The sequence below is a fragment of the Trachypithecus francoisi genome, unplaced genomic scaffold (genome assembly GCF_009764315.1).
Source record: "Trachypithecus francoisi isolate TF-2019V2 unplaced genomic scaffold, Tfra_2.0 Lachesis_group3, whole genome shotgun sequence".
Classification (NCBI taxonomy): Eukaryota; Metazoa; Chordata; class Mammalia; order Primates; family Cercopithecidae; genus Trachypithecus; species Trachypithecus francoisi.
The window spans coordinates 113,049,030-113,064,277 of NW_022681468.1; the positions used below are offsets into that span (position 1 = coordinate 113,049,030).

The following is a 15,248-nucleotide window of genomic DNA, read 5'->3' on the forward strand; positions in this document are numbered from 1 at the left end:
ACAAAAGCTAAGACCACTGATTAGGTCTATGTGGACACCAAGTCCACCACAAATTGTTCTGTCCTCTGGGGCTCTGCCCACGCCTTTCCCTTGTTTGAGATTCCTTCTGCCTCCTACCCTTCCAAATGCTGTATTTCCCCCCAGAAGACTTGCCAAGACCAGTCTACCCTGCACATCTTCCACTCCAGCTAACCAAAGGCATCCTTGTGTCGACTAACCAAATTACTTTGCAGAGAAGGCATCTAAGAACTTTTACTGTAGACCACTAACATTAATAATTGTTATAGTGACAATATTTAATAATAAAATTAGAGAAAGAAGTCCTCTTCAACTCCCCCATCCTGGAGAATCCAAGCAAGTGTCTCTCCCCACTTGCTTTGCCCAAACCCTGGGACCTTTCAAAGTGAAAAATTAATGGAAGGGAAAAAAACCTAAAAGAAAAACTCTCCAAAAACTTAAATTCAGAAGACTCATGGGATTAACTTTTTTTTTCTTTGTGTATTCTATTTCTGAAACATAGAAATCTATCTTCCACTCTTTAACTCTCCTACTGGGCTAAAAGAGTATTGTACGTAATGTGCACTCACTGATTTAACAGAATTAGAAGATCCAGGTACTCATTTAGATTTTGGTTCCACAATTGCTCAAAGCTTAATAATCGGTTCATGAGTTAACACCACACATGATCTTCAAATTTTGGAAATGCTGATGGTAGACAGGAACTTGTTTCCAGAAAAGGAAGTACACAGTAGACATTTTACCTATTATCCAACCACAACCACCTTTCCTTTAAGATACCCCACTCTTCCTTTGAGGATGCAGAGTCTTAGGAGGTGGGAAGAAAGGGAGTTTTTGGATTTTCAGGTCAAAAGAAAGTGCATTTGTACAAGTACGTAATACCTACACAAATGTTTGTTGAACACAAGATGAGCAGTTCTAGTACCTACACAAAAAGTAAGATAACTAAACTTTTCCTTAATATACACTTTCAGCAGCATCGACATTTAAAAGTGGCCAATTCGACTTCTGTATTAAATGACATTCCTTTTGTCAACATGTGTTCCAAATTCTTACTGCTCTTTGCCTCCAAAGGGTTCCTCCTGAATACTGAGACAGTTCAAGAATACTAGGGAAAAAAACATTAATGATCTAAGTAAGGGTCATCTAAGGATAACATGCCATATGTATGGACACAGTAATACAGTATTTTCAACTTTAAAAAAGTTCAGTTGCCAAAGTTGTACAGCAAACACTATCCTAAGCTTAGCCTCTTCGGATATTTCACTTAAAAATCACTGTAAAAAACACGAGTCACAAAAAGCCATATTTTGTATGATTCTATTTATATGAAATGTCCAGGAAAGGCAAATCTACAGAGATAAAAATTAGATGAGAGGTTGCCAGAATCAATGGTGGGGGAGACGGGTATAGGGAGTGACTGCCTATCAGTACAGGGTTTATTTTTGAAGTAATGAAAATGTTCTGAAACTAGGTAGTAGTCATGGCTGCACAACTCTGAATATACTAAAAACCACTGAATTGTACACTTCAAAGGGTGAGTTTTATAACATATAAACTGTATCACAATAAAGCTGTTAGTTTAAAAAATGTTTGGCTATGTCAAGAAATAAAGAAATAGGGTCATAACTAGAAGATGTGGGATATGAAATACATAGAAAACTGCTCAATAATCTATCTGGAATCACACAATGCTTAAGCTTTACCCTGACTGAAATGGCAAGCTTTTACTTCTTCCCAAGTCAGCAAATAATTCCTCCTCTTCACTTAATAGTTCACTATGAAGACCAAGCCATTTTGATTTTGCCTCCAATGAGCTTTCACATTTCATTCCTCCTTCCATTCCAATGACTACCAAACCAATGTAGGTTCTCCTCACTTCACTCTTAAGACAACAGCGTGGTCCTCAACTACTATCACACTCTTCTAGGCTCTGTGAGCACAACGTGTCTCATATTCTCTTCTGCTGTCACCAGATTTACTTTACAATAGTTTCTTTACTGTTACTCCCATTTCTCAATCAGTTATACAGAAAGATGAATAGCCAGGGTGATAGTTTACTTAGCAGAGGGAAAAAAAAGAGGTCTGTCACCAGTCCACAGAACTGTTTAAGTACAAGATATTACATCAGCACTATTTCCTACAACTCTTCTACGTAAGTCCTACCCTCCTTGTGTTATAGCTCAAACTGGTCTGGTATACTTTTGAGTATCTCATTCTCTTTCCTAGATAACTGATTGTGTTTATTTTTCACCTATGTAAATCATTTTCCTTCAACCTCCACCAGCTGACCAAACCCCACTCACATTTCACTGCCTAACTGGGATCCCACCTACTTCATGAAGTCTTCAGGTCACTGTTGCCAGAGCAACTCTTTGCTGCTTTAAACCTCTGATAAATTAAGTCCATAGTTAGCATTTGATAATCAATGGAGTACTTAGTACTTTTAATCCCCTCTTACACAGTTGGCATTTGGTATAATGAAAAACACTTTACTAGGAATCAGAAGATTTATTTGAGTAGATCACAAGCTGACTTATTATTCAAATTATTCATTTGAATAATGATAACAATAACACCGTGGCAAAAAAGAATCAATTAAGAAACTACGTAACAGATTTTAAAATTGAAAATGGCATTATTCATAACTTCATGTATTTGTCTCTATTCTAGGTGGTAAGCTAAGGTCATAAACTTAAATTCTTGGAATTCTTACAATAAAATGTTGAAAAGCTATACTGGTCAATTTTATAATCACATTTTAAAATGTTCTGATAAAAAAAATTTTTTTTGAGACGGACTCTCGCCCTGTTGCCCAGGCTGGACTGCAATGGGGCAATCTCGGCTCACTGCAACCTCCACCTCCTGGGTTCAAGCGATTCTCCTGCCTCAGCTTCCCGACTAGCTAGGATTACAGGCATCCACCACCACGCCCAGCTAATTTTTGTATTTTTAGTAGAGACGGGTTTTGCCATGTTGGCCAGGCTGGTCTCAAACTCCTGACTCAGATGATCCACCTGCCTTGGCCTCCAAAAGCACTGGGAATACAGGCGTGAGCCACCGCATCTGGCTGATAAAAATGTTTTTATATATTTATTCTGAATTTGCAAATTTCTTCCAAATCTTTTCCTTGATCATTTTTTTCTCTAAGATTTTGAACAAAAAAATGACCTGTCTTCCTTTTCCCATGCTTATGGGAATACTGAGTAAACATACACAATTTTATAAATAAGCACATAAAACTAAAGCACAATAGTTGGCTGGGCACGGTGGCTCATGCCATAATCCAGCACTTTGGGAGGCCCAGGTGGATGGATCACTTGAGGCCAGGAGTTTGAGACCAGGCTGGTCAACATGGTGAAACCCTATCTCTACTACAAATACAAAAATTAGCTGGGCATGGTAGCACATGCCTGTAGTTCCAGCTATTCAGGAGGCTGAGGCAGGAAAATGGCTTGAACCCAGGAGGTGTAGGTTGCAGTGAGCCAAGATTGCGCCACTGCACTCCAGCCTGGGCAACGGAGTGAGACTCTGTCTCAAAAAAAAAAAAAAAAAAAAAAAGGCCGGGCACGGTGGCTCAAGCCTGTAATCCCAGCACTTTGGGAGGACGAGACGGGCAGATCACGAGGTCAGGAGATCGAGACCATCCTGGCTAACACCGTGAACCCCCGTCTCTACTAAAAATACAAAAACTAGCCGGGCGACGTGGCGGGTGCCTGTAGTCCCAGCTACTCGGGAGGCTGAGGCAGGAGAATGGCGTAAACCCGGGAGGCGGAGCTTGCAGTGAGCTGAGATCTGGCCACTGCACTCCAGTCCAGGCGACAGAGCGAGACTCCACCTCAAAAAAAAAAAAAAAAAACTAAAGCACAATAGTTACGTCGTTTCTCCCCAATCAGTAAAGGCTTCATTAAAGGTATTTTAACATTAAACTATGAAAAACGTAAGAACTATGACTTGGTGGCTAGTAAAAGGCTGGTGTTGCGAGCAAGAGAAAAGTTAAAAATTTACTATTTTTCAGTCTCGTGTTTATTTTGTATATGTAAATACTTGGCTGGGTTACCTAACATTCAACTTCCGAAACTTATTGTTAGGTTTTATGACAAGAGAAGTACTTTTTATAGCAATTTTATTGCCTGATCCAAAAACAGTCTATGGAAGCTTTAACAGTAACAAAATAAATCTGTACACAATTCTAAACAACTCTGTTTCACACCCAACCTGGGAGTTCCACTCACTGTAATAGTGTATTTGTGATCAACTTTGTAACAACCTGTCAAAAGGAGACCTCTAACATCTGCTCACAAAGGAATCCCTTCAGCATCTCCTGCTCTGCAGCAGCAAACACATGGGAATCACTCAGAACTCTGGATTTCCAACAGAACAGCATTTCCCAGAGAGTAAGCCAGAGGACACCATCCTCTGAGATGCTATCGTGTAAATTATTAAACAATTTTGGGAAAAACAGAAAACAGCATTAAGCCTCCAAGAAGTCCTTTGGTAAAAGATATTTTGAACCTGGTTTCCCCAAAACCTTGCAATCCCCTCAAAACAAACATCTATTAACAAATCACTAGGCTGGGTATGGTAGCTCACGCCTATAATCCCAGCACTTTGGGAGGCTGAGGTGGGCGGACCACGAGGTCAAGAGATTGAGACCATCCTGACCAACATGGTGAAACCCCATCTCCACTAAAAATACAAAAATTAGTTGGGCATGGTGGCACATGCCTGTAGTCCTAGCTACTCGGGAGGCTGAGGCAAGAGAATTGCTTGAACCCAGGAAGGCAGAGGTTGCAGTGAGCCGAGATCACGCCACTGCATTCCAGCCTGGTGACAGCAAGACTCCGTCTCAAAAAAAGAAAAAAAAAAAACAACAACAACTGTATTAGTGCTTAACATTTTGGGAGCTATGGCAAAGATTAGGTTGGAGGTGTCAGGTATGTAAACTCTTAAGAAACAATATTGAAATACATAAAATTTAAAGAAAAAATTAAAAACAAAAAAGAACAAAAATAATAAAATAATTTTAAAAAACAATATTGGGCCAGGCACAGTGGCTTAGACTTGTAATCCTAGTACTTTGCAAGGCTGAGGTGGGTAGATGGCTTCAGCCCAGGAGTTCAAGACCAGCCTGAGCAATATGGCAAAACCTCATCTCTACCAAAAATACAACAATTAGCTGGGCATGGTGGCATCTCAGCTACTCGGGAGGCTGAGGTGAAAGGATATCTTGAGCACGGGAGGCAGAGATTGCAGTGGGCCATGACTGCACCACTGCACTCCAGCCTGGGCAACAAAGAGAGAACCTGTCTCAATAAATAAATACATAAATAAATAAAAATTATATTGCTTTACCATGTGGCAGAACTCAAAATGAGCTCAGCATATCCATATGTAATACTAAGGTTAAAAAAAACACACATACTTTTTGTTTCTCTGAGCTTTATAGATGGACACCATGCCCAAATAACTATTCTGTAGTATCAACAGCAAATCAGTATGTATTCTGACTACAAGAAATGATTCTTAACAGGATTTTAGCCCCCCAAAACACATATATAAGCATGTAAAGCAAATATAACTAAAAATAACTGTAGGAACAAAGCTCTTCTAGAGAAAGTTCTGAAGTCTGATGTAGTCACTCATATTTTTACCCTAAATACAACTATTACTACCTCAACCATAGAAATGATCAAAGTAAGGGCTGGATATATTTAGATTTTAATCACCATAATGTAGATTATGTCACATAATAGAATTAGCCGAGTGTTTGAAAATTCTCAAGTTAAACTGCTCATACTTTGAGGGCCTACTGAACATTTCATAAATAACCTAACAAATTGTGATCTTTTCCCCCGCTTCTGTAAGACTTCCAACCACAAGAAAAAGCAATACAATTACCATTTGACCCTACTAAACTGCAAGTATTACCTGTAGAAGTAATTAGCCAGTTCCATAGGTCCATGAGATTTCCCATGATTATCCCTAGAAGCACCAATTAGGATCACAGGCATGTGGGGACCACTCTTTAATCATAACATTCTCTAAACCCTCAATTACAATTTACATTTGAAAAACATTAGCTTTTTTAGGGTAAAAAGTATGTGTATATATATATATACATGTGTGTATGTGTGTATATGTATAAATACGTGTGTGTATGAATCATTAAAAACTCTACCTCTCAACAATATAATGCTTTATAACCAACGGTTCTAAGTGTGGGCCCCAGAACAACAGTATCATCTTCACCTGGAAACTTCTTAAAAATGTAAATACTCAGGCCCTACCACAGACCTACTGAATGAGAAACCTGGGACTAGCTCTCCAAATGATTCTGGTGCACACTAAAAAAAAAAAAAAAAAAAAAAAAAATGCAGGCCAGGCACAGTGGCCTCACGCCTGTAATCCCAGCACTTTCAGAGGCCAAGGTGGGAGGATCACTTGAGCCCAGGAGTTCAAGACCAGCCACGACAACATAGTGAGACCTCGTCTCCATAAAAAAAAAATTTTAACTGAAAAAAATTTTCTTTTTAAGTAATTGCTTAAACTTACCCTCCTGAGAGAACAGGTAACACCACTCGAACAAATGGAGGATCAAATGGAAAGTTATCCTAAAGAGCAAATAAGCAAGTTTAATTAATTTTAAGAACATCCTTAATGTTATATACTATTTAGAAGATTTTAAAAGATACTATAAAGAATGTGTACATTTATTATCAGATAATGGGTAAGAGTCATCAAACTAGTACCCAAAACCAAAATGAAAACCAAATCAAATAAAAATGAAGTTAAAATCAGGCCCAAACAGAACAGTGTTATGGTAAACTGATGAAACACATGAAGGGGTTCCACTTCACTAGAACTATATAAAGGAACCATTCCAATAATGATAGACTAGGTAATTTAGATCAATTTTCTGACTGAGAACTAGAAAGGTGAACAAAACATAATAATTTCAGGGCTAAGAAAAGCGAACACCAGAGAGCAGGATCTTTTTTTCCCCCCCTTGGGTTTTCTTCCAATTACAGAAGAGAAAAAGAAGAGGTTCACAAGCTGAGCTAGAACTCACAGCCTCACAGAGCTCACAGAGACATAAACATTGCAGCTCAGCGTTCACCGAGGAGAAGCCCTGCTAAGACTGCCACTCCTAAGGTTGCGACCCTGAAAACCAACTGCAAATTGCCCTGACAGGGAATGAGGCCAGCTTGAATCATCTCAGTCCCTGACTGCATGAGGCAATCCTGGGTTGCTAATTTCCAAGCCCCTGGCAGGGGCAAATATAAATCCTCTCTGGAGAAGATTATCATCCAAGGCTTCAAATTAGTTCTGTATTTTTTCATGTATAATGTCTATCACTAAAAATAAGCCACATGAATGAGACAAAGACAAATAGAAAACAAGAGAAGAAAATAATAGACACATAACCACAAGGGGTCAAGATAATAGAGTTAACTCTGTTGAACGTAAGCGAGGAAAGAAAAGACAAGACTGAAAGTCTGGTAGAGAAACGCAAATTATAAAAATGAACCATATGGAAATTCTAAAATTTAGATACAACAGCTGAAATTAGTAGCTTAATGGATAAGTTTAACCACAGCAGTAACTTAGCAGAAGAGAGATTCAGTAAACTGGAAAATAGGTCAGAAAAACAAAATGGTAGAAAATGCAGAAAATAAAAAAGATAGTGAAAAGTTTATCACATACGTAGAGTCCTGGAAGCAAAAAAAGAATGGGACAGAACCAATACCTGAAGATATGGTTGGTGATAATTTTCCAAATCTGATCAAAAGACTTCACAAGATTTAACCACAGTAAATACTTCAAGAGAAACAATGGAAGCTAGGATACGAGAATGATATCTTTGAGGCACTGAAAGAAACTGCCAACCTAGAAACTTACACTCAATGAAAATACTCCTCAAAAATGAAATGAAGGCCAGGGACGGTGGCTCACGCCTATAATCCCAGCACTTTGGGAGGCCGAGGTGGACGGATCATCTGAGTTCAGGAGTTCGAGACCAGCCTGACCAACACGGAGAAACCCCGTCTCTACTAAAAATACAAAATTAGCCAGGCGTGGTGGCGCATGCCTGTAATCCCAGCTACTCAGGAAGGTTAAGGAAGGAGAATCGCTTGAACTCAGGAGGCGGAACTTGTGGTGAGTCGAGATTGCACCACTGCACTCCAGCCTAGGCAACAAGAGCGAAACTTGGTCTCAAAAAAAAAAAAAAGAAAGAAAGAAAAATAAAGTTTTTGTTTTTCATCTTCAGACTCACACTAAAGGAAATACTAAAAGTTATTTTCAGACTGGAGAAAGAGGATCCTCAATGAAAATGTGGAGAATAAAGAGCAAATGTGCATGCGGATCTAAATGGATATTGACCAATTACATAATTATGTGTAGAGTTTTAGATAAGTATAGAACTAAAATGCATGATGACAGCAGCACATATATGGCAGGGAGGACATGACCTCAGTGTTCTAAGGTCCTTGTATTGACAAGGAAAAGGAAAAAGTATAAATTTACAAGTTTATATTAGACTTTGACAAGTCAAAGACATATTGTAACTGTAGGGTAGTAAAAAAGAAGAACTACCATGCTGACAGAGGTATGAAACTAGAGTAATAAAAAAATCCAAAAGAAAGATGAAAAGGAGTGTGAAGCAAGGAGGACAAATAGTAATGAATCTATAAGATGGAGATTCAGACCCAAGTATCAGCAATAATGAATGGGTCCAACTAAAAGACAAGGATCATCAGACTTGATAAAAATATATGAAGTGAGGAAGATGATATAAGATGAGGGATAAGAAGAAATCGTTTTCTAACTTGCAATAGAAATGTAAGATTATCCACAAGATACCAACTTAATGACACAAGATAGCAACTTAACGACAGTTATTATAATCTACTTTCAAATAAAATAGCTCACCTTTCACCTATATTTAACAGACATAATGAAAGGTATAGAGGTTGATGTAAAGCTTGGTAAAGTACAACTTCATTTAACCTCCTATTTAGAAATTTAAACATGTGAATCCCCAGTGACTACAAAACCTCTTCATTGATTATGTATGATTTAATTCATTGTAAACAGTTCAGAATAACTCTTCCACATCAAAATCTGGGGACTCTATTCCATAAAGTCTATACCCTGGAACTCAGGAATCCGTATTTTACAGAAATAAAAAGTTCTTCAAGGAGGAAAAAAAAGGTTGAGGGTGACTGTTAAAATGAAGTTTCAGTTACCTTAGTATATATTAACTCAGAAACAGACTCTCAGGCTCTATAAGGATATCAGAAAGTTATCTGAGATCTTAACATCTTAGCCATCTAAGTTATTCTTAAGGAAAAGGCACATTCTGTTTTTTAAAGACTGCATCACCAAATGGCTCTAAATAGTTACAAATCACTTCCTTATACTGAGTTGAAAATCACCTCTTTGTAATTTGCCTTACTAATTTTATGCCCTGTGTTCACCAAAAACAAATAAAAACTAATGCTTCCATATACACAGTCCTTCAAATAGTTGAAGACAAGCTAACATCAACCCCCATGTTCTCTTCTCCAAATCCACAATTTCGCCAGCTATCCCAGGACACGGAATACAATCTCTTCCCAATCCTGGCTATTATTCTCTAAATGAACCTAAGTTTATCTAAATAGACCATTCTTAAAGTACTACCTCAGAATTCAATTCAGTAATTCAGATGCTGCCTGAAACACCAAAAAGTGACTTCCTTAAAAGCATAGCAAGTTGGATTTACTAAGTTGCTGACCAGGTCGCGTTCCCTCCTGCATCTTTGTATTATGCTTTATCTCAAGTTCCATTTTTCTTATTACTCAAGTTGTCACCGTGGACATCAGAGACCATAAATATACACTGTTCTGGCTCTTTCCTGTAAATCTTTCTGAGTCATACCTGCTATCCTCCAAAGTCTGTGAATCCCGATACTAATAACTTGGCAATTCAGTTTAAGGTCCTCTTCATAAGGTCAGTTAGCTCAAGGCAATCACATTCTTCCCAGGCCTCTTAAGAAATACTCCAACCCCAGAAAAGGCCCTTCTTTCTGGTATCAGGAGCCATGGTCCAGAAACACAAATCCAATAGAAATTCAGCCATTTACCTCCCAGATCGTCCCCTCCCTGAAGTTCTACCTAGAGCAGGAAAAAATAATGAAAACACTACCTGCAGTCACAAATCCTCCAGTTTCCTGTCCAAGATTTCATATTCCTGTAAAGATACCTCCCAAAGAGGAAGTGACAAGGGAGGGGCACACCAGGGGCTACAGGGACTAATTAAAAAAAAAAAAAAAAAGGGTTCTATTTCTTAAGTTTGGTGTTAGGTATACGGACATATAATTTAAATTTTTAAAAAGAAAGATACCTTCCTTTTTGTGTGTTTTGTTTTTTGTTTTTGGCCTGGGTGCTTCATTCATTCCCCCATATGAATTAGTAAAAATGTAGCCATTAGCAACTTCAGTCAATATATACCAGACTCATACTTTTTAGGAGGACAACCCAGTTGACAACCACAACAGTTTCTACAATAACAAAAGTGAGACATAATACTGACATTTGGGTCACTTCAAGTTCAATCCTAAGATATATTCCCAAGGAAAAACATACACATAAAAAAGCTATGTAAGAAGCTTTTAGAAAATTATTACTATCCTTTTTGTAAGTACAAAAGCAGCATTGTTTTTTTCATCAAAATATCTCATATATCCACAGATTTTAAACCATAACATCTTATCCAGATCCATATTAAATCACGCCTGTAATCCCAGCACTTTGGGAGGCCAAGGCAGGTGTACCACAAGGTCAGGAGTTCAAGACTAGCCTGGCCAACATGGTGAAACCCCATCTCTACTAAAAATACAAAAATGATCTGGACATGGTGGCACATGCCTATAATCCCAGCTACTCAGGAGGCTGGGGCAGAGAATTGCTTAAACCTGGGAGGCAGAGGTTGCAGTGAGCCAAGGTTGTGCCACCACACTCCAGCCTGGGCAACAGAGCAAGACTCAGTCTCAAAAAAATAAAAATAAAAATAAAAATTAACATTTGTTCTAGACACCACTGCTATTCTTTAACCATTATTTTTAGCGTCTTAAAAATACTTTATTAGGCCAGGTGTGATGGCTCACGCCTATAATCCCAGCACTTTGGGAGGCCGAGGCAGGCGGATCACCTGAGGTTAGGAATTCGAGACAAGCCTGGCCGACATGGTGAAATCCCGTCTCTATTAAAAATACAAAAATTAGCCGGGCGTGGTGGCATGTACCTGTACCTGTAATCCCAGCTACTCGGGAGGCTGAGGCAGGAGAATCTCTTGAACCCAGGAGCAGAGGTTGCAGTGGGCCAAAACTGTGTCACTGCACTCCAGCCTGGGCAACAGAGCAAGACTGCGTCTCAAAAATAAATAAATAAAATAAAATAAAATAAAATTTAAAGACCCTTATGAAATATAACACAAAAATTCAGAAAAGTACATAAAATATAAAGATATACCTTAAGAAGCTATTGTAAATTATGTGCCCATGTAACCACCAACCTGGTCCAGAAATATATTCCAGCCAGTATCCAAGAAGCCTGCACAGATGTACCTTTCAGTTCACACCTCCCTACCTCCCACCTAGATGGACTCCTTACCCTAAACTGCGTGTAATCACCCAAGTTTTACTGCCCAAGTATGAATCCATGATTAAGTGTTTCTCAGTTTCTTTTCATTTTTGCCCCCCTAAGAAGCCTTTTTTAGAAGTTTTCTTCCTAATTTTACCCCCCCGCTCCACGGAATTTTAACACCACAGATAAATCATGTATCTGTTTATGTTCTGTGGCCCTTTGGAGGGCAGCAGACCGTTTTAATAGCTAAGATTGTTTTCACTCCAAAGATCAATTTTCACTCCACTGCAGGTGATATTGCCTCCACTAAGAATGCATGACCTAACCAACATTGGTTTTACCTATTTTTGAACTCTATATAAAGGAAACTGTACAAAATAGGTTTTGGAGTCCAGTCTCTTTTACAACTGTGTTCAAGATCCACCCATCTTGTCCCACATAGCTGTAAACCATTTTATAAACACCACATTTCTCCATTTTATTGGAAAGAATACTTGGGTTTTCTGTTTGGGGCTATTATAAACGATGCTTCTCTGAACATTCCTGTGTCTCCTAATTACTCATCTCTTACAGAGAATATGTCTACGAGAATATGTCATCTCTTACGAGAATATGTCTCTACAGAGAATATGTCATCTCTTACAAGAATATGTCTACACCTAATTACTCATCTCTTACAGAGAATATGTCTACGAGATTTCTGAACCATAGGGTATGAGCATCTTCTACTTCACCAAATTTTTTTCCAAAGCGCTTGTACAAACATACGCGCCCCCCCCCCATTGGAAGTATATGGGGTCCTGTAACTATTTTCTTACCTTAAATGAGAAGTTAAGCAAAATATATTCTATGCCTTCTTTTTCTTTTAAGATCTGAAGATCACTGTGCAAAGGACTATCAGGGTCAACCCTAAGAATTACAAAACAAAAAAAACGGTTCAAATAAAAAGTTAGAGATTTTTTTTTAACTAAACTCAAAAATGAACTAGTCTGACAGCTAAAATAGAGCACCTAGGGTAAGTTCCAGAAAGAGAAGGTCAAAGCTGCTCTTTATCACCAGGAAAAATACAGATCACTATAGCTTCCAGCTCCTTGGGAATAAATGTCCAAAAGAGACCACAATACTCTAAATCTAATCTAATAAGGTTCAGAGTTTGCAGTCATTCTAAAGGAAAATAGTCACATGTATATAATTTTCTTATTAAACTTATATTATTAGCCAAAGGGTTCAAGAAGAAAAGTTTGCCATGGACCGAACTACGAAAAGTTAAATCACTAAAAAAATCCATATTTTTCTACAACTGTCCTATATATACAGATCCAATTTGAATCCCATCTCCCCCCAACATTTTTTTTTTTTTTCAAAGAGACAGGGTGCCTCATTCTGTTGCCCAGGCTGGAATATAGTGATACAATCATGGCTCACTGCAGCCTTGACCTCTGGAGCACAAGATCTTCCTGCCTCAGCCTCCTACCACCCCCAGTAGCTGGGACTACAGGTGTACTCCACCATGCCTGGCTAATGTTTTTTTTTTTTTTGTAGAGATGAAGTCTTGCTGTGTTGCCCAGGCTGGTCTCAAACTCCTGGGCTCAAGAGATCCTCTCACCTCAATCTCCCAAAGTGCTGTATATATTTCAAATATAAACTGGTTATCACAGTCTCATGAAGTTATTAAATATACTTTTGTTTCTAAGTTCCCCTGCTCTAACTCCATAAAACACTTTATCCCACAGCTGGTCCTTCCTTTTTGTCCTTTTGTCCTTCCTCTTTCTCACTTTTTTATTAAGCCTCAGAAACAGCTCATTTAAACAATCTAAGAACTATTTCTATAGAAACAAGGTCTAAAGTTCTAAGTAACTTTAAGTCATAGTACAAAGGTATCAAGTTAGAAGGAAAATAACCTCCACTGTGATAATCTACCATTGTGAAGAGTGGGTTAGCATTAAAAAGTCACTTACTTCTGCAGTTTAACATGCCAGTCATATAAACTGTCATTTATGAGTTCCACTGAATAAATCCCTGTTAAGATACAGAGCATGTTAGCTACTCTTCATTTGATCATATAACTATTACTATAATATAAATGTATAAACTAAATAGTCAACAGAAGCTAGGAATTTTGCTCTTAAAACATGGAACAACTAAGCTATATAGTAAATATTACACCACTGCAGCTGAGTATCTTATGCCCTTAACAGATCATTACAGCCATCAATTGAGAAGATTCTTTAATGAGTTGAAAAACTGCTTACCATTTAGTCTGACTGAAAAAAAAGATTATGCAAAATCATAGGTACTTAAGACTTTTCTTCCATGAACATACATTCCTACAAAGACGGAATCCTTCTACATATGTTGTTTTACAATGTCTCTTCAACTTTCAGGGACATCTTTCCAAGTTAGTATACCTAAATCTATTGACAATCTTTTTAATGACTTTGTAATAGTTTATTTTATGGATATGCTTTAACAAATTCCACCCAATATGTTTTTTTTCTATATAAACAATGCTGAAACAAATGATTACTTAACATTTAAAAATAAAACCAGTATTCAAATGTTTGTGCTTTATTAGGTTTCTACAGATAAACTTTTAGATTTCTTACACAGAAAACTGTAAGGACACCCACAATTCTTAACAATTCAGAAACAAGTTTGGCTTATCCTGCATGCTACAAAGCAAGGGTTTTTCCTTGTTTTTATTTTTTTAAGCAAGTTCTAATTAATTTTGATTTGTTCATACTAAGAATTCTTGAATGGGTCATAATGCTTTTTTTTTTTTTTTTTTTTTTTTTTTTGATAGTCTCACTCTTGCCACCCAGGCTGGAGTGCAGTGGTACAATCTTGGCTCACTGCAGCCTCCGCCTCCTGGGTTCAAGCGATTCTCCTGCCTCAGCCTACTGAGCAGCTGGGATCGCAGGTGCCCGCCACCACGCCCGGCTAATTTTTTACTTTTAGTAGAGATAGGGCTTCACCATGTTGGCCAGGCTGGTCTCGAACCCCTAACCTCAGGTGATCTGACCACTTTGGCCTCCCAAAGTGCAGGGATTACAGGTGTGAGCCACTGCACCCAACTGATGCTATCTTTTCAAATTAAAGTTTGGCTCATTATTTAATACTATTAGAATCTGTAACAATATGAGAATTTCACCTCTAGTTAGAGAGGTTCCATAACATTCAAGTCATATTAAGAATACTCAAGTCAAACAATGAAATAAAAACTTTAAAAACCTATAATATTTTAAAGGTAATAACATAACTCTCTACAATAAGAGTTGATTATCTTGCCTTCAAAAATGGGGGGGGAGGGCGGAATCATAAAAGTCAACTTGGCAATCATTCTCTGTACAATGAAATGTATTACTCTTATTTACTTTCCAAGCAATATTGCTCATGCTTTCTTTCGCCAGAAGATAAAAATCATGCAAGAGTTCACTCTTTTCAAGAAGAGGACAAAATTCCAATGGACTTATAAAAACATTTTTTAAAAATCCGAAAAACAAGTAAACTTATCCTAGTTTACTCTTACATCTTTTGGAACTTGATTGCATTTGAGTTTCACATTCCTAAAATAAAGCTAGTAAACATTTCCATTTCTGT

General features: G+C 37.9%; 1 protein-coding gene across 11 annotated transcripts in view; it reads right to left on the minus strand.

The window, feature by feature from the left end:
• UBE2Q2 (ubiquitin conjugating enzyme E2 Q2) overlaps positions 1–15,248 on the minus strand; it is a 59,741-nt gene that overhangs the window by 11,463 nt on the left and 33,030 nt on the right. For 9 of the 11 annotated variants that reach the window (XR_004432199.1, XM_033190982.1, XM_033190983.1 and 6 more), the window contains 3 exons: positions 13,607–13,667; positions 12,467–12,557; positions 6,574–6,632 (listed from right to left, as the gene is read on the minus strand). Coding sequence is in view for 9 of the 11 variants with exons in the window: in XM_033190982.1 (XP_033046873.1) it covers positions 6,574–6,632; positions 12,467–12,557; positions 13,607–13,667 (211 nt within the window). In the remaining 2 variants the exon portion in view is untranslated. Of the gene's footprint in view, positions 1–6,573; positions 6,633–9,942; positions 10,179–12,466; positions 12,558–13,606; positions 13,668–15,248 lie in introns of those variants that run through there. The other 2 variants (XR_004432198.1, XM_033190984.1) reach the window with 2 other exon arrangements.